Here is an 18,297-nt window from a genome sequence, read left to right on the forward strand (position 1 = left end):
CATTTATTGCACAAGAAACTTAGCATAGATAATTGTAGAATTTCTTCATCCACAGGTAGGCATGTTCTGTTTGCAATAAGAACTTCTCTTCAGACATGTCCAAAAATTATGAGATCTGTCATACCTTTCTTTTTTTGTTGTTCAGTAAACTCTCAGCTAAAAAAGAATGAACAAGAAATAACTCTAAAATGAAGGCTTAAAGTCAGTCAGTTGAGAAACATTCCTATTTGATCAAATATGCTATTATTACCATTGCTCCATTTTGATAGTCAAATTATCAACATAGAGACTAATTCCATGGATTTAATTATGTGTCTCAATTATATTCCTGCCCACTTTTCCTCTGTATACTTTTTTGACTTCTCATTATAATGTGGGGGCTTCCCACGGACAGGATGCAGATACTCCACGTGAGACTTCTCTTCTATAACTTTAGGTATCTCAAAGTTGGGTATATAGTCTAAGTTATGCCACCCTCACCCTCTTGCTACTAACTGAGAACAAATAAATTTTAGTACTTGTCCTAAAATAAATGCCAAAGAAAGGGAAAATTAGTTCCCCTTTGGAAAGGGCCTATTGCTCTTCATTGACCAGACATTTGGCTTTAGGCTAGAACCTTAACTCTGACAGCAGGGAGGTAGGATCCTCTTCCCCATGTTTTACTTTTCCCGGGTGTGGTTAGTTTTGTTGAAAATGTGCCCACATATGACTACTGTTAAGAACCATTGTAATTCTCCTTTTGGATTTCGAGTTCATTGGCCCTGTGTGAGTAAGTGAATGCTGGCATGATGTAAGAGGAATGTGGAATAAGGCAACGGTGCCCTGGAGGCATCCTGGCATTTGCATGAATTTGGGGACTTCTGTGTATTGTACAGTTCAACTGATGAACTGAAGAAAAGCTCAATCAAACAAGAACTTTTTAAAATATATGCAGAAATGTTAGAAAGTATCTTTTTTTTTTTTTTCCTAATCTATAGTGAAAGAAAACAGTTAAATGTGCATCAAAATGTCAATTTGACATTTGTTTTGTTAAAATCAAATGGTTTAGCTTTTCATCATGGGGTTGGGGGGAGGGGGGAAAAGGAGTTTGCTTATAAGGTCAAGTGTTCAAGCCAACCTGAAAGAATGAGTAGTGTTATAATTACTCCCACTGCTGTGCAAACATGAAGCTGACTGAAATTAGCCTTCTTAATTATCAGCTTTGATATTGTATATTTAGGGTAACCTTTTGAAAACTCACTGAGTTTTGTCCTAGCTCTTTTCCAACTTGACTGCAAATAGATTGAATTTGAGAAGTTGTTTTATTCCTGCTGGCACTCAGAATTATTACTTAATGAGGCATCTGCTACAGTTAAACTAAACATGTCACACAATAAATATGCAAAAAAAAAAAAAAAAAAAAAAAAAAAAAAAAAAAAACAAAAAAAAACCAAAAACAAAAAAAACTCCACTGCTGTACTATGATGTCTACTTCTGATCTGGGGGAGGGGAAGAGAATATGCTTTTCCTTTTTATTTTTAAAACTTAAATTTTCAAGATCTCCTATGTACGTGAACAGACTTACTGTTTATATCACTATATGAATACATTTCTTTCCCAACTGAGTGAGAAAGAATCTTATCCTTTTCAGATAGTCAACATACTTGGATAAAGAAAATCACTTTTAAAAATTAGATGTGATTTGAAAGGAGCCTATTGCAATTCATAAGGCTCTAATTGCAATTAAGAGCTGCTCCTAATCCCCGCTGGCTGCTTTTGAACATTTTGGTGCAAAGACTGTAGACTATAGATGTTAGGCTATCAGGTGAAAAATACTCATCTCAGAATTGTGTGGAAATAAATGTGCTTTTGGACTACTCTAACTTCTATATAGCTTTGCCAACTAGAATATTAAGACTCCAGAATATTAAGATCCACCAGAAAACATCTACTTTATTTATAAAAGCTGAGTGATTTACTAGGAGTAACCTGAGAGCAAAAAGTATGTGGTATGGCCCTCTGTGCACTCCCTCATTAGCCTATAAAGATTTTTAAAACTATGGTGTAGCTCATATAATCTCTTGAGTAGCTGCTTTTGTAGCTGGCAGCAGCAGCATGTAGGCTCATTGACTGTCGGACCTTCTCCATAATCCTGTAACTGAGGCAGCTCAGAAGCCATGACCACGTTCCCTGACCACATAGTGCTTCAGTGGTGAAGAAAAATGAGATGGATGTATGAGCAGGGCTTTTCTGTATCCTGCGTAGGTGAGGTAGCTATGAGTGGCCCTATAAGTTATACAAATGGACAGGAACAGAATTATGACTAACCTTCTGGCATGATTAAGGAGGAAAAACAAAACCTGGCTCTAAAACTAGTGATGACTAAGCAGGCTCTTTTGATTGCTCAGAGTGTTTTGTTTTATTTTTTTAAAGTGAATTCTGTGCATCTCTGAAAATTATTTTAATATTATATTTTGGAACCTGTCCTCTTATACAGAATATCTGCACTTTTTTTTAATGCATCTATCTATCTATCCATTCTTTTTACCTCCTCCTCCTCCCATATCGCCTGGTTGCCCTGGGAAGATGCCATCGCTGCAGGGAGTCTTACTAAGAGGCTGGAGTTGTTCTGAGTTTTGAATACACTCAGGCTTATATTCATTATCAATAGAGAAGATTAGGTTGAGTTCCACAGCTGGAACCTGCTACTGAAAATGGTCTGTTGCTCTACCCTTTGCACTCAAGAGTTTTATGCTGGGACAGATTAGTTGAAGTGTCCCTGTGGAGTATAGCTGTAGGTTTGTGATGGGATAGGAATTTTTAAAATAGATTAGGCCCAGCATGCTATCCGCTTTTTAGATCAGTAGTAGCTGCTTAAATTCAGGTTACAAAGAGATAAGCAAGCAGAAGGACGATGGATGTGCTGTACTGAAGGCTGCTTTGCTCAGTGGTGAGCTGGTTCCATGTTATATGCATCAGCTGCTTCGTCTAGCCTGAAGTATTAAAAGTCAACAAGAGGCTAAAGGAATCAAAGAATCATTATGGTTGGAAAAGACCAGAAAGATATTAACAGGTTGTGCAGAAACAGTTCGGAACTGGTCTAACAATGTCTCTCATTAAATAAGTTAATTAATGATGAGGGGGGAAATTAGCACAGCTTTTGCCATATTGCAGGGAATTACAATCTGTATCACTCAGTGTTAATGTCATGTGATTAGGAAAATGAAGTTTCCTGGCTAGATGGTGAAGGAGGGAATTGTTTGTGGCCTCTGATGCAATCTGCATATCAATGCACCTTTGTTCTTTAATTCTTTGTCATCATTTTTGTTTTATTTTATTTTTAGTAGATTTTGGAAAATTAAAAGGTTGGGGATTTAATTTTGAGTTCTCACACATGGTGGATCCTCATCCTCTGGTCTTGAGCCCAGAATATATCCTTAGGTCTAATAGCAACAATAACACTCTTGATTCAGTACAAAACACAGCTTTTTGAAAGAAACATGTTATGGTTTTTATTAAGTAATTGTTTAGCAGAGACAAACCTTCATAGTGACCAAGTTAAGCATGGTGCCAATTCAAACTGTTAGTAATGGTAACTTCCTCATCAAAAATGATGTGTTTGTGTGAGTGTGTGTGTGTATATATATATATTTCTTTTTAAGATGGAATGATAAAATCTATTTTCCATTGTGATGGCAATTGCACTTGTTATTAATTTCATTTTGGATTATAAATAATATTTTACAGATTGGATTTCCTGTGTACTTGCTTCCAACCCTATCTGTTGGACTGACTTCTGCTACAATACTGATGCGTAAAAATGAGTTTTTTTTGTTATGACTAAGCGTACGTGGTCTGAACATGAGACTGAAAGACAAGAACAAATTTACTTTGTGGTTTGGACCTGAATCAATGAGGAATTGATTCAGTTTGCCTCAAAATATAAGAAATGCCCTATTGGCTCAGACAAACTGTCTGTCTAGACTGTCTATCTAGTTTTCTGTCTCCAACAGTTGCAATTGGAAATGTTATTTAGGGAGAGCACACAAGACTGTCTGCTTTATGCAGTCCACTTCACTCATATTCTTGCAGCACCTGTATCCACTGAATTAGGGATGCATGGTGGTAGTCTTCCACTCCTACATCATTTATTTATTTATTCACTTATTCTTAGTACCCATTTATTGTCCTGATTTCCATTATTTTTCTGATCTTTTTAAACTTTGTGGTTGTGTATGCCTACACAGCTTCTCACAGTATCAAATTTCAGAAGTTAGCTACCTGGTGTTTCAAACAAAAAACACGTATCTTCCCCACCCCTGCCCCTGAGAGGAAAAAAAACACACAACAAACCAAAGTAGAACCCCCACAAACCTCCCTTTCATCATTTTTAAACTAATTTTTAAACTACTTTCAACTAGTTTCCTCATGTGAAAAATGAAGATGAACCTAAGCAAGAGTCTTGGATCTGCGTGTCTCCTGATTTGTGTTTCACACTTCTGAATCAGTAACATGTGCTGAAGTGAAATTCAAAGTCTGAACCAGCACCTGAATTTTTAGAACTTCAGCCAAATCTTGCAATGTATCACTAACAATGCTATTGTTGACCCTAACGAATGAAGGGTGATGTTGGTGGAATATACTATTAGTTTGTTATATTTACAGAAAAGATCTAGCTAGCAGGGACAGCACAGACAGGTAGACTTCAAATTGGAAATAATTTTCATAAAGTCAAGAAATGACAGGAAGAAATGGGAGATAATGGATGCTGTTCTGTTTGGAAATGTGAATGCTCTACTTGCTTTGGAAGAGTCAGATCTACAACTGGAGGAAAGGGAATATCTAGCTGGGTAGAAATTCCTCAAAAAAAATAAAAAAATAAAAATCAGAAGTTTAATCTGACCACAACCTGAATATGAATCTGCCAAATATGTAAGTACCATATAGGAACATACAGGCAGAAGAGTGTTTTATTACTGTACTATTATCAGCACTTTGTTTTGCTCAGTACAGGTCAGTTTTGAAGTACTCTTTTCCAGTGTTGGACATCATCTTTCAAATGATGTCTGGATCAATTAAAGAATATTCCAGGGACAATTATAAGGATGAGTAGAACTTCAAAAAATGAAAATCTGTGCAGAAATTTTGGAAAAGCTTATTATTTTGCCTAAAACAAGATAGCTAAGTAGGGAGGGAATAAGTGTTCAAATACATAAAAGGCTTTTATAAAAAGGGTAAGAGAAGAATTAACTTTAGTAAGGAACCTATTAAATAATAAGGAAAAAATGTAGATCATAACAAGTAACAACACATTGCTCTGTTCTGGGCTTGGAAATGAATTCATCTTGATACTGCTTGATAACTTTTGGTGGAAGACTTAATACTTCAATTTTTAGTTGAAGGGTTCAGCATATTCTAAACTCCCAGAACTGCCACAATATTGAACAGAAGACTTGAGGCGCTGAATAAAAAAGTGGAGAATGCAGCTGAAGATACACTAGTGGAGAAAGAGGTATGCAGGAACACAGTTAATGGAAACTGCATCTCTTTACAGAAATAATTAGTTGGGCCATTGTTTTAGCAACTATAGGAAAAGGGGAGAATTCTGAATACATTCTTTGTCTTATTAGGCTGTCAGTTGGAAGGCTACTGCTGGAATGTTTGTAACATTGCAAGAGTTTGTGTGTGTAGTGGTCATATGGTGTTGAGTCCTACTATGTTTTGTTGAATCTAATTTTATTTATATAGTGATGTGGCTTCAGTTATACACAATTTAGTTTACACACAGCTTTCAGCTAAGAGGTAACATAAGCTTACAATCTGTCATTTTATTGTTTATAGTCAGAGGTTATAACTACGAACAACATCACTACATAGAGAGATTAATTTACAGGAAGTTAATGTTCTCTGCGTGCCTGCTCATGTGTGAGACCTTAAACACCAGACGAAAGAGGCACTATGATAAAGAGAGAGATTCTAATGTAAGATGGCTGAATAAAATGCATGAGAGCAACTTCCAAGATATTTAACTAGGCTCAGGGAATTCAAACATTTTCCTTTCCTTGAGATGCTGCTTTGTGCTGCACCTTTTTACATCATAACGTCCCCTTAATATGGCAAGATTTGATAGGGTTTTATGCTATTGCAGATGGCCAGTCAATAGCATAAAGAAGTTCTAATGTTAAATGCCAATAGTCTTGATTTTAAGAGTTTAGAAATAGGATCCCTGAGAACAAAGGAATTCTAATAATCCTGTAATCCTTGAATATCAATGAGTATCAAAGGGCTGAAGACGAAAGGTTCCTGTCTTGTCAGTTAATTTTCAAGAGGGATGAATGCCTATACCAAAAGAAAGAGACATTTCCAGATGGTGATTTTAAAAAATAAAAAATACTGGAAATATTAAAATAAAAATCCAGAAAATGAAAAGCACTAGGCCAAGCAAAGCATCATAGAAAATGATTTTGCAGATATGCCATCTCTCATTAAATTAAAACTATTCATTCTGTCAATATTTCTGATTAAAGTTACATTTCTGAGTCCCCAGTTGTGGGTTTTGTGTAGAACAGTACCCCATGGGTTAAGTTGTACAGTAAGGAATCCTGATCAAAGTCAAGGAAAGATTTCAGTTACTTATGGTGATCTTTAAGCCCCCACTCTTTAAATCCTTTTCTAGGATCGTATAAGGAAATATTAATTGAGGGCCTGTACAAATTATGCCTTTAAATCTTCTTGTGAGGAATGCGGAAGGCCATTATGCACACAATGAAATTTCAGTACTCCAAAATGTTTCCAGTAAATCATATATGTTTTATGTAAACAAGAGGATTTGTGGCAGAGAAGTGGACTACAGCCTCAAATCCACTGCATCATCTTTTTCAGTAGCTAATTGTTCCCTTGCATAAAACTAGTTACACATGGTAGATAAGTAGTAGGATAAGAAATGTGTAATAGGAGTTGGGACTGAAAGATTCAATTGTCAGAAAATTCATTACTTATCAGCTGTTCTGATAGTTTGACACTGAACCCTAAGTGCCTTCTCCCCTCACACATTAGGCTTGTTTACAGTATTTTACATAGGACTTTGCTAGTTAAGATACTAATTAACATCCATTTTTTTTCTTCCATACTTTTAAGCACTGGAGGAACAATGGGAATACATATCTGTAGGAGAATTAAGGACTAAGTTTACAATAGCACCTTCATTCTTTTGAGTTACTCCATAATAGCACTTCAAGTTGCTGAGCTTGGGGAAAAATGTCTCTATCTTTGAGATTTACATTAAATACAGATACCACCAAAACTCACCAGCAAATGTGTTTGTGGAAACAGAAGCAAACTTGCCGTTTTAACTCCTGGATATGTTTCTAAGAACAGAGCACAAAAGAGATTGATTCAAACCAAATGCAAGGCATTAAGAATAAGGAGAATGGAAATGATGTTGTGTGAAAGGAAAACATTCAACAGCTTGTTTTTCAGTCCTGAAAGATCTAAAATAAGCAAACTCTATAGTAAGCAAACAGACCAAATTACAACAGCATGCTACTGACTTTTGTTGCTGCTATTGACACTTTTCTGTTCCCCATTCTTGGCTCATGTTTCCTACGGTGGTTCATCTCTGACTTTTCTATCTCCATTCATTAGCAGTATGAAAGCAAGTAGTGAAATATATCTGCCAAATATATTGGAGAGGACTGTTAACAGATACATCTAGATGCTGTAGAAGAATGTGTTTCGTAGATGTATGTTATGTATGTATGTTACACCAACTTCACCATCAGAATGAGGCCTGGATATATTTTAAAGCAATTTTAAAACAAGACCAAGAGAATTCATTTGAAGGAATTTTATACCTGACATGAAAAACTTCCTTTTTTTGCCAATAGTAGCTATTACCACTGTTAAAGCATAACATGCCAAGAGCTAGAACTATATTTCTACACTACTGGAGATATCTCTTTAATCATTTGTGTTTATAAGGTCACTTCACTGCCAAGACTATTAAGAGCTGCTGAAAATTAATTAAATTGTCCTGTAGGCCTTGCATGGATATTTTCATATAACTGAAAATTATCAAATAATCTCTGTATTGAAATTTGAAAATAAGAGGAAGGATATCTATTGCTAAGCTCCAATGAGAAAAGATTTTAAATCAGCAAAACTTTAAATTATCCCGTCTTTTAGGGGACTGAAAGAATCACAGAATTTCTAGGTTGGAAGAGACCTCAAGAACATCGAGTCCAACCTCTAACCTAACACTAACAGTCCCCACTAAACCATATCCCTAAGCTCTACATCTAAACGTCTTTTAAAGACACCCAGGGATGGTGACTCCACCACCTCCCTGGGCAGCCTGTTCCAGTGCCTCACAACCCTCTCAGTAAAGAAGTTCTTCCTAACATCTAACCTAAAACTCCCCTGGCGCAACTTAAGCCTATTCCCCCTCGTCCTGTCACCAGGCACGTGGGAGAACAGGCCAAACCCCACCTCACTACAGCCTCCTTTAAGGTATCTGTAGAGAGCGATAAGGTCACCCCTGAGCCTCCTCTTCTCCAGGCTGAACAAGCCCAGCTCCCTCAGCCGCTCCTCGTAGGACTTGTTCTCCAGGCCCCTCACCAGCTTCGTCGCCCTTCTTTGGACCCGCTCAAGCACCTCGATGTCCTTCTTGTAGCGAGGGGCCCAAAACTGAACACAGTACTCGAGGTGCGGCCTCACCAGAGAAGAAATAAAAGAAAAAATAGAAGAAAAAAGAAGAAATAAAAGAAAAAGAAAAAAAATAGAAGAAAGAAATACAGCCTGAATTGACAGAAGTCTGTAAAATGACTCCAAGCCAATGTAGTATTCATTTACTTGTAAACTGAAGACGATTGAAATTTATGATACTTTTATTTTAGAACCTTTAAGCTTAGACTATGACTTGAGGTGTTATGAAACCGTGATTATGAGCTTTCTATCATGATGGTTTAAACTTGCTACACAGAGCAATTGGTGGAAATGCTCTCTTGTGTAAAAGTATTTCATGCCATGAAGGATGTTCTGTGAATCAAGAGAAAAGAGTGCTGCTGAAGTGGGAAAAGAGACAAGGAAGCCAGCTGATATAATGATAGCATAGCATGAGCATCATGTTCCATTTTTTGTGATTTAGCAATGAAGAGATGCTCTTTGCATGACACTCCATTGAAATATCTGTGCATGATTTTGTCACTTTCTGCAGCAACATGATGTTTCTTAGAGATTTTTGAGTGTTTAAAACTCAATCAAGTAATGCTGTGTTTGTTTAGATGTATTTTGCATCCTGGAGTATGCTTGCTGGCTTTAATCCTGTGCTTTGATCTGTAGCACTGCAAGGGTCTGTTGAAGAACAACAGGCTTTGTAAATTATACTATTTGGTGTCTTCATAGGGTTTTACTCAATTTCTACCACTGTCATCTATTCATTGCTTCACTGTGTCCTGGAGATATTAAAATGTTAGTGCTTCAATAACTTTGTAGTAACTATGAAAACTGTTTATAAACATCTCTCTATCCAAACTCGAGATTTCATTCTGACTGCAAGTTAAATGATTGCTTCCTAGAATCAAAATAATTCCTTTGCGCAGCAGCAAGCTGTGAAATGCCATTTTGAGAAGGGTAAGGAATGACACAGAAAGAACAGAAGGTGCCTACAGGCCTTCTAGAACCCCCTGTGTGTAAACTTTAGGTTGGCGCTCCCTGGAGAGTCACATACTGGGGCTCCCAAGGAGAGGAGCAGTGAAACATGAGCAGGGTGCCAGCAGCCAGCTAAAGCAGTCCGGGATCTGCCCACACAGTATGTTCCCATATAGTATTGTATCCAGAAGATGTTTATGAGGGATGCAGCACAGTTTGAAAAGCAATTTTAAACATATACGTGTTTCAAAAATGCTCTTACATCAAGCAGTGGTGGAACAGGGAATATAACTTCTTCCGTTTGCATAGCAGAGGTTTGGGCAGGCTGTTCTCTATTATTTCATTAGCACTGTGCAATTTGCTTTGGTTTAACATTTGACTTATTTTGTTGTAAGCTTTGATCAGTGTTACCGTAGCACAGCGTCTGTGTTGTTTTACTTCGGACTCTGAACAGGGTGGCACTTCTGTTCCGAGGTGGCTCCAAGCTGTCATTGATAGGGAGACTGCAAATAAGTAAGAGATACCCTGTGGGGTATTCAGTTTTTCACTTGACAAATGTTTTCCCTCCAGCCAAAAAAGCTGCATGCCTGCTACGCTCTCTCAAAGGGAGCTGCCAATGCTGCTCAACAAGTAGCTGGTTAGGATTAAAGGCAAATCTTGCAAAACTTCACACGGGCTCAGAGTGCATTGTAACCAACTTGATCCAGCGGTTTCGGAGCTGAACGCAGCCAGCGGGGAACTTTGATTCCCCCTCGGGGCTGGGACCTAGAGCGGGCTTTTTTTTTTTTTTTTTTCTTGGCAGAGGCGCAAAGCTTGGGGCTAGACAAGCCGGACTCGGCCACCCGCACCTCCTGGGGCTCCCCCTCCTCTCCTCCGCTCTCTGGCGGAGCGGGGCTGCCTCTCCCTCTCCCTGCCCGCGGTGCGGGGCGCTGCGCTCCGCTCCGGGGCCGCCGGCGGCAGGCGGCGCACCAGCAGCAGCAAGAGGAGGAGGAGGAGGAGGAAGGCCGGCCCCCTCTCTCCGCCCGGAGGCGCAGGCAGAGGGCGCTTTCGCCATGCGCGGCCCCAGGCGCCGTGCACCCCCCGGCCGCGCCGCCGCTGACAGGCGTCGGGCGAGCGCTGCGCGGAGCCCTGCGGAGCCCTGCGGGCCGGGCCGGGCCCCGCGGGAGGGCGCGCAGGGGCCGCGCCGCCAAGGGGGAGCTGCGGGTGGCTGCGCCGTGCCGCTCTCCTTCCCTCCCTCTCTCTTTCCTTCCCTCCTCCTCCTCCTCCACCTCCTCCTCCTCCTCCTCTCTGCGCTTTCCACCTCCCCTGCTCCTGAGTGAGCGCGGCCTCGGATGTCCGGTTTCCTGGTGGGTTTTTTACCTGGCAAACTCCGGATAACTTCGGTGAGAATTCGCAAAGCGGCCGGGAAAGTTGGGAACTCCCCTGCAGGCGTCTAGGAGCTGCTGCTGCTACCGCATCTTCTCCATCCCGCGGATTTTACTGCCTTGGATATTGCGAGGGGAGGGAGGGGGGGACAGGACAGCGAAAGCCGGGGTGGGGAAAGAGAGGACGAGAAGGAGCCCCGCAGCTCTGCCCGCATTCCTCCGCCCGCCCCGCGGCCCCCCGCCCTGCCATCTTAGCACAATGCACTTGCTGGAGGTGCTCTCCCTCGGCTGCTGCCTCGCTGCCGGCGCCCTGCTCCTGGGACCCCGGCAGCCGGCCGCCGCCGCCGCCTACGAGTCCGGCCAGGGCTACTACGAGGAGGAGCCCGACGCCGGGGAGCCGAAGGTAAGGCCGTGCCCCGCGGAGGATGCCAAGCTTGCCCCACGGGGCACCGGGCTCCGAGCCCCCTTGGGTGCGCCGCTCATAAGTCGGACCGGCGAGGAAAAGAGATAGGGGAGGAGGGGAAGAGGTGTTCTAGGAGGGAGGGAAAAGAAAAAAAAGAAGGCTGCACGGGGAATAGCCGCGTTCCCAAAGAAACGCGAAGCATCTGATGGGCAGCCCAGAGGCTGCGCGTCCCGGGGATGGGGATGGGGATGGGGCTGTGCCCGGCAGCAGAAGCTTTCCCGAGCCGGCAAAGCTCAGGGCTTCTCCGGCATGGGAGAAGCTGGGGTGTCCCGGCAGCGCCGGCGGCTCTGTGCAGCCCCCTTCAGCGGGCTGAGGTGCAAGGAGCCCGGTGCTGCTGGAGGAAGGGCTGCGAGAAGCAGCTGGACACAGGGATGGAGCACTGAGGAAAACGTGGGGGACGGTGACAGCAGAAATGGAGACTTTCCACTTGTTGAAAAGTCTCTCTTGGAGCTATTGACACTTCGGATGACTTAGTGCTGCGTGACAGCGCGTACAGAAGGTGTGATGTGACACACCAATCTGAACCTTGCCCAGGCATGCGGATTGGGTCCTGCTTAAATCCTCCAGTTCTAATCACAGATACTTGCAGGGCTGCCTTAACTTCTATTTGCATAGGAAATTTTGTAACTTAGTGTTTGAGTACATCTCAGCAGTCATTGTGGTTTTGCAGTTCTTGGTATGCTGATGCATAAAAATGATGCATAGAAAGTGATTGTATATGCATGTGCCATTATTAGATAGACCTCTGAAGTCTGAGCTTTATAACAGCTCTTCCCCTCATCTCATTGTTTTGAAGACTCGTGTCATGCTTTTGGAAAGCAATCAGGATCAAGTTTATTCGTTATTCATTTGGCAGGGGGAGTGTGTGGATTACAAGCTGAGCTGGTATTCTGACTTCTTTTTTCTAGGTTTGCAGTGATAGTTTTGATCTGGTTGGAGAAATAAACGCAATGTAACAGTGCTGTTTGGTTTACTGAACAGGAGTTTTGGGAGTTTTTACAGTAGCTACATGGGAAGTCAAGTGTTGACGGTGTACACATCAGCTGTACATGTATTTTGGATATCCAGACTGTTGCAGACCATATGTTGTTCACAGGCTTCATGCATTTCAAGTAATATTCTGTATGGAGAAGGTTGCTGAGTACGCTGTAGTCTCCCTCCAAATATTTTAATTACCAATGAATGTTATCAATTGTAATGTTCTAAATGCTAGTATGCTGTCAGCTTTCATATTGCTTAAATGTTTACTAAGTACTCTTCAAATCTAAGTATTAAAAGTTAGGAACACAAAATAAACCTGGTCACTCTTAACACTTAGGCTATTTATAAAAAAAAAAAAAAAAAAGTGAAACTTACAAAAGGGTAAAAATACCTGGACTCTCTCCAGCATGTGACTGACTATAAGCCAGTGAACTGAGTGAAACTGATGCTAGAGGTGTGTGCCCTCAGACTATCTTGTGCTGAAAAGGTAGGGAAAAAAAACAACAAAACAAAACCGGAACATGGTGCATCCTTTGCACACTGAAGTGGCTGAGATCGAACAGCTGATTGTGAAGAAATGCCGGAGTGATGCCGTGCGTTCTCATGCACGTGTTGCAGGCAGTCACTGTGTTTCTTAAAGAAACTTCAAAGTCTTTCAGAGCTGCCGCTGTAGAGCACCATACAGAAGTGCAAGCACTCCCTGGAAAGAAGGGAACTGTGAACAAACCAAAGGAAGAAAGTCAAGAGACAGGGAAGTGAGTGGGATAGTGTGTGTTAAGCTATTACATTAACAGAAAAGTGTTTTTGTGCCTGGCTACTGGTGAGTAGCAGAGAGTGAGAGAGATTGTGCATCCCAGCAGGCTTAGTCACGTTGGGAGACTTTAGCTGGGAGTTTGTTTCTTCTGATGGAACTGTTGGAGTGAGTGAGTATTGTGCACAGTTGTTGCTGTGACGAGAGAATGTGGGATGACTCTCAAGTAATTAGAAAGGATTAAATAAGTAAACTGTAAGTAATTGTTTCAAGGAAAATATGATTATATTGTCAGTAAAAAGACATTTGTTTGAACTTTCTGAGCTTGAATGAAAAATGCACGATCACTTCTGTTTGTAGATACTACGCTTCCTGTGTTTTAACTTTCTACCCCATACTGCTGCATTTTATACTGATGCCTAAGTGCAAGTTATATAGCCTTTTGGGTTGACGTTTTTACAACATTTTTTTTATTCCTCTTTGCTTCCTATTTTAAGAAGGTCAGCTTTAGAAATGTTTCTCTAGAGCATGGGTGAAGTTGAGCGTCCTCCAACACAGGAGGCAGAAAATAGTGTTGTGTTTTTATGCAGGTGAGTGTTATGTATTAGTTTTGTCCTGGAGATATGCAGCAACTTGGAAGCATTACAGATAAAAATAGTAGTGCGTCTTCATATATAGCTCTTGCAAAGGCATGCTCTGCTGCAGCTGGCCACTGATAAGCTTGTGCAACACTGCCTCCTCTCCCTTTTTTTTTTTTCTTCTGCCAAAGGGTAGTGTTCATTATATGACAAGATTATAGGGTCCAGATTAAGACTTCTCAGATGAACTGTCTGATCAGTGGATAGGGAGCGACCCTTGCCCGTAAATCATCTCCTTCAGATTTCCTGCACCACCAGGGAGTTCTCCCAGCACACAGAACCTCACTCAGCTGGCTCCGCTGCCTCATCCCCTGGCACCCAGCCATGCCCCCAGTGCTTCATGCCTGTGGCACGTCTTTAAATCGACAACATGTAGCGAATATGTGCTGCCTACCCAGGAGGTCAAAGTGTACTTAGTAATAATAATAATATCTTATTGTTTGGCAAAAGCTTAAAAACGAGCTGGAGGGGCTACGTGGGCATTTTGGGTATGAACTAAAATTCTGAAGTTACTGAAATGAAGGCGTGACAGTGGCATGCACTTAGACTGAATTAATGGGAATGTGGTAACAATAGCAGGAATAGGTTATTATGGTAACAATAGTGGTAACATTAGCACAGTAACAATAGTGAGAAAGAAGCTAGTGACACAGCTGGGAAGTCTTGCTGAAGTCCCACCTTCGTCTTGCTATGTAGTCAAACCTTTAGGATTATGTGGCAATGCAAAAGCAGTGTTGATCAATTGTTCCACATCAGTTCAGGCAGTTTGAAACTATAAATACACAAGAATTCTTAGTATTGCATTAAAATTAGAATAACAACTGAAAATTTGATTTTTATTTCACTGTTTTAGGTGTGTCCCTGAAAGTAGCAATGGGGCCTCTCTGTGCACACAGCCATACAGAACAGTCTTTGTCCTTTGATTTTGTGGATTTTCTTTTTTTTTTTTTTTTCCCACCCTCATGAAAATAGGTGCCCTTACATGAGCTCCCGTTATCTTAAATGCTATCTCAGCTGAGACATGCCTTTATCATCTTAATTTTATTTTAAATCTGACCTAATCATAAAGTGCTACCAGTTGATGGCTAATGATGTTTAATACCATTCATGTGGGAGTGGGAGGAAAGCAGTCTGTCAGTTTCTGAGACTTCTTCCTTTTCCTACATCCTGATGGTATCTCAAATCTACCATGTCATGGCCAGCTCTAAGTTTATGAAGTGTGCCTTAATGCTTGCTACGCACACTGGTAAGAAATGAGGCTGGGTTTTCCGGTCTGCTAGAGCACTGCTATTTTTCATAAGCCTCATGCCCAGTAATCAAGCAGTGCTAAAATGAATAGGCAGGGGGAAGGTTATTTTTCTTCTGCTGTTACTATTTTGTCTCCTGCAACTTGCTATAAACGTGGCCACTCTTTTTTCAGATGAACATGCGAAGATGCTGTCTTTTTGGGAGGCTTGACTTGTATCAAATGCAACTAGATGAATCTGAGTAATGTAATAGGACCTACTGTGAAGACTAAGTACAGCTTCTGCAAGTGAAATTGTTAAACCTTTGCCTAGTTTTCTGTGTGAGGAGAGTACAATACTAAGCTCCAAGAGCTCATGGCACTTCCTAGTTCTTGGTGTATGTACGTGCATTCCTGGGTATCTTGTGTAAGCACACTTATGTGTCTGTGAGGGATTTCACAGGATTGCTGCTGACAAATAACTGCGTTTCTGAAGGCTCTAAAAAAACCCTTTGAGGATTATTTTAACTAACTGCAGTGCTTGAAGGCTTACAGAAACATCCCTTCAAAAATATTATTTTTAAGCTCATTTAGGTTTAATGTCTTTTAAGCTTCTGCATGTTCTTCAAGGGTGTGTGTTCACTTATTTTGGAAAAAATAAACCAAGATTGCTGTTTTTGCTGTTGTAGCTAGAGTGGTGGTAATAATCATCTCCTGTTGATACCCTGCATCCAGAATAGGCAGTCTGGCTAGAACCTCATGTTCAGCTGCAGCTTTTTTGAATGTGGTCAGTGATTCATTAAAACAAAATGCTTGGAACAAAGGAAATCCATATGAAGTCAGACTGGTATCCTATCAAGTTTAATATCTTTGTTTAATGTAAAAAATGTGCTACAGCTGTGTGTAGAATGAATTATAAGAAATTCCAAGTAAGGTTGTTATTTGAAAGATGTAAGCTCCTTCAGAGTTGCAGAAGAGTTATGTCTTATAAAGTCTTGAATTTTGTTTAGTAACTGGGATAAGTATAGTTTCATTAACTATTATACATATTCAATAGCTGTACTTTGGGAGGAAGGGATTTCCATCCTGAGTGATGTTTAAGTACCATGCACATATAAGAATCTGTGTCAAAGACAGTAATGGCTGAGTAAATTGCAACAGAGTTTTAATTTAAAACATTGATAGCTTAGAGGGATCACAAAGGGATTGTCTCAATTCTTATTTTATATGAATTTGTCAGCTTTTTTTCATAGTATTAAAAACTGTTTTCTGTTTATGTCACCAAAAGTTTTTTCCAATGACTCAATATTAATGCATTGCTCTGTTTGCTCTCATTTGTTGCATTTCAGAATTTAGTTATGAAGTGGCTAAATCATAAGTCATTTACTCTTCTGTTCTCATGTTGTCATCATTGTAAATCAATCTATCTCTTTCATATTTTTTTTCAATTTTCTTGATTTTCTTTAGCCATCTTTCTAAGATGGCTAAAACTCCTTGCAGATATTTAGAGAGTTTATTTGCTGGTAGAATGAATATTTTGGTAAGGTGCTCCAGTTAGCAAAGTAACCAGGAGGAATGCAGTTCATTCAGAAGGAAAATAAAAAGCACAAGAAAAAACAGCTGACAGCTGGAGGGAAAAAAATCTAATAGTAGTAGTTAGTAGATTTTGGATAGGCTGTAGTTCTCCCCAGGTACGGGTGACTTCTGTTTTTGTCATCTTCTTACAGGATGAGTTGTCTTCCTAAGAGTGGTTACTAAGTATTACAGAAGTAGTAGTTACCTCTGTATGGAATTATTGGTTCCTTGATTAGGGTTAACTTCAATGAACATTGATTATGGAAGTTAACCACACAAATTTTCTGATATTGCCATCACCCTGAACCCTGTTGAAGTTGGTTCAAATCCTGTTCCTCATAAAAAAGAGCAGGCCTTTTGTCCTGGGTAAGGGAAAATACTGCAGAAGAGCTTGGAGACCTCTTGGAAGACACCAGAAGGCTGCAGGGGGGTGGTGGTGTTTGTGTCTGGTGTTGTAGATGTTGCATTCCCTGTGTTACTCTTGCATTCTTGTGGCTGTGTTGTGACATAAGCAATTTCAACAATGATATGACATCTGCCTGTGTCATCCCAAGCAAAGTCCTTTACACCATATAACGTCTTCATTTTTTGACTCATTCAAGATCTGTGCTCAGTTGCCAGAGAGAAAAGAGCAATTTATCAGAGGGGATTACTTCTTTGAACAGTAGTTGTGCTTGATAATTTCCTCAGTCTTTTCCAAAGGAAATCTGTAGCACCCCCACGTGTGAAATTTCCAGGACTTTGTAAAGATGTAAAACTGTAGATTTCCTACTAGAGATTATTCAGAAGAAACAAAAGTAATCCCTAGCTGCCCTTCAATTTTCTTTGACTGCAGAATTTGTCAGACCCAAATGTATTTGTGGTGGACTGCTCCAGCTGTCTAGAGTGTACTTGCCGCATCACACTATTTACAGCCAAGTTGTAATACTTAGAGCCAAGAGAAAAACTGGCCAAGTGAAACTTCACATGTTAGCTGCTGTCTACTTACTCGTGTTTGTGATTTGGGGGTTTTATGGGTGTGGTTTTTGGTTTTCCAGATTGGCCAAGAGAGATGCAGCTAGTAGTAATTTCTGCAGTCTGCTGAAAAAATAACATTCTCATCAGAGAAACAAGGAAAAGCAATTGTAGAGGTTGAGGTATTACTTCCAGGTCAAACATTAGTTTTGGCAGAGCTTTTGTAATTCTGATACAAGAGCCCATCCCTCCTTTTCCAAATAGGTGGCTTAATGTTTGTTACCTCCAAGTATCCGTATACACAGCCATGTGAGGAAAGTTTGATAGTTGTTGTGTGCCATGTGCTGCCAACAGATGTTGAGATCCAAAGTCCTGCTCCGCTGACTGTAATCCCAGTTTTGTGGGATCCTTGCTGGTGAAGTGGTTGATGGCAGCTTGCAGGGATTCCCTTTTATGAGCCCCCTGGGACCCAAAGCCAGCCCAAGCAGATAATGCTGTGAACCTGTTTTCATGTTCAAGGTGCTCATAAACACCAAGACGGGGAGCTGTGGACTTGGTTTCACATTTATTTGCACTTAAAAGTGCTCTAAAAATTGAACTCCAGGAACTGCCTTGTCCAGGTGCTCTCACTTTGAGCTGTATACATATTACAGAAACTTAACATGGAGAAAGAAAAATTTCTGAATAGCTTAAAATATAAGGAGAGCCTAAACCAAATA

At 40.6% G+C, this 18,297-nt stretch overlaps 1 protein-coding gene and 1 long non-coding RNA gene across 2 annotated transcripts in view; one reads left to right on the forward strand and one right to left on the reverse strand.

Annotated features, from left to right (window-relative positions):
- Nucleotides 1-11,170, reverse strand: part of LOC140002437 (uncharacterized) — a 35,673-nt gene extending 24,503 nt beyond the window's left edge. Inside the window, exons 1-3 of the long non-coding RNA XR_011809002.1 lie at nt 10,987-11,170; nt 10,039-10,130; nt 7,288-7,346 (exon numbers count right to left, since the gene is read on the reverse strand). This is a non-coding gene — a long non-coding RNA (uncharacterized lncRNA). The remainder of the gene's footprint in view (nt 1-7,287; nt 7,347-10,038; nt 10,131-10,986) is intronic.
- Nucleotides 10,944-18,297, forward strand: part of VEGFC (vascular endothelial growth factor C) — a 74,241-nt gene continuing 66,887 nt past the window's right edge. The window contains 3 exon segments of the mRNA XM_027456375.2: nt 10,944-11,049; nt 11,052-11,159; nt 11,162-11,394. Of these exon segments, the coding sequence (XP_027312176.1) occupies nt 10,959-11,049; nt 11,052-11,159; nt 11,162-11,394 (432 nt within the window). The 5' untranslated portion in view covers nt 10,944-10,958.

The sequence above is a fragment of the Anas platyrhynchos genome, chromosome 4 (genome assembly GCF_047663525.1).
Source record: "Anas platyrhynchos isolate ZD024472 breed Pekin duck chromosome 4, IASCAAS_PekinDuck_T2T, whole genome shotgun sequence".
In the NCBI taxonomy this organism is placed as follows: Eukaryota; Metazoa; Chordata; class Aves; order Anseriformes; family Anatidae; genus Anas; species Anas platyrhynchos.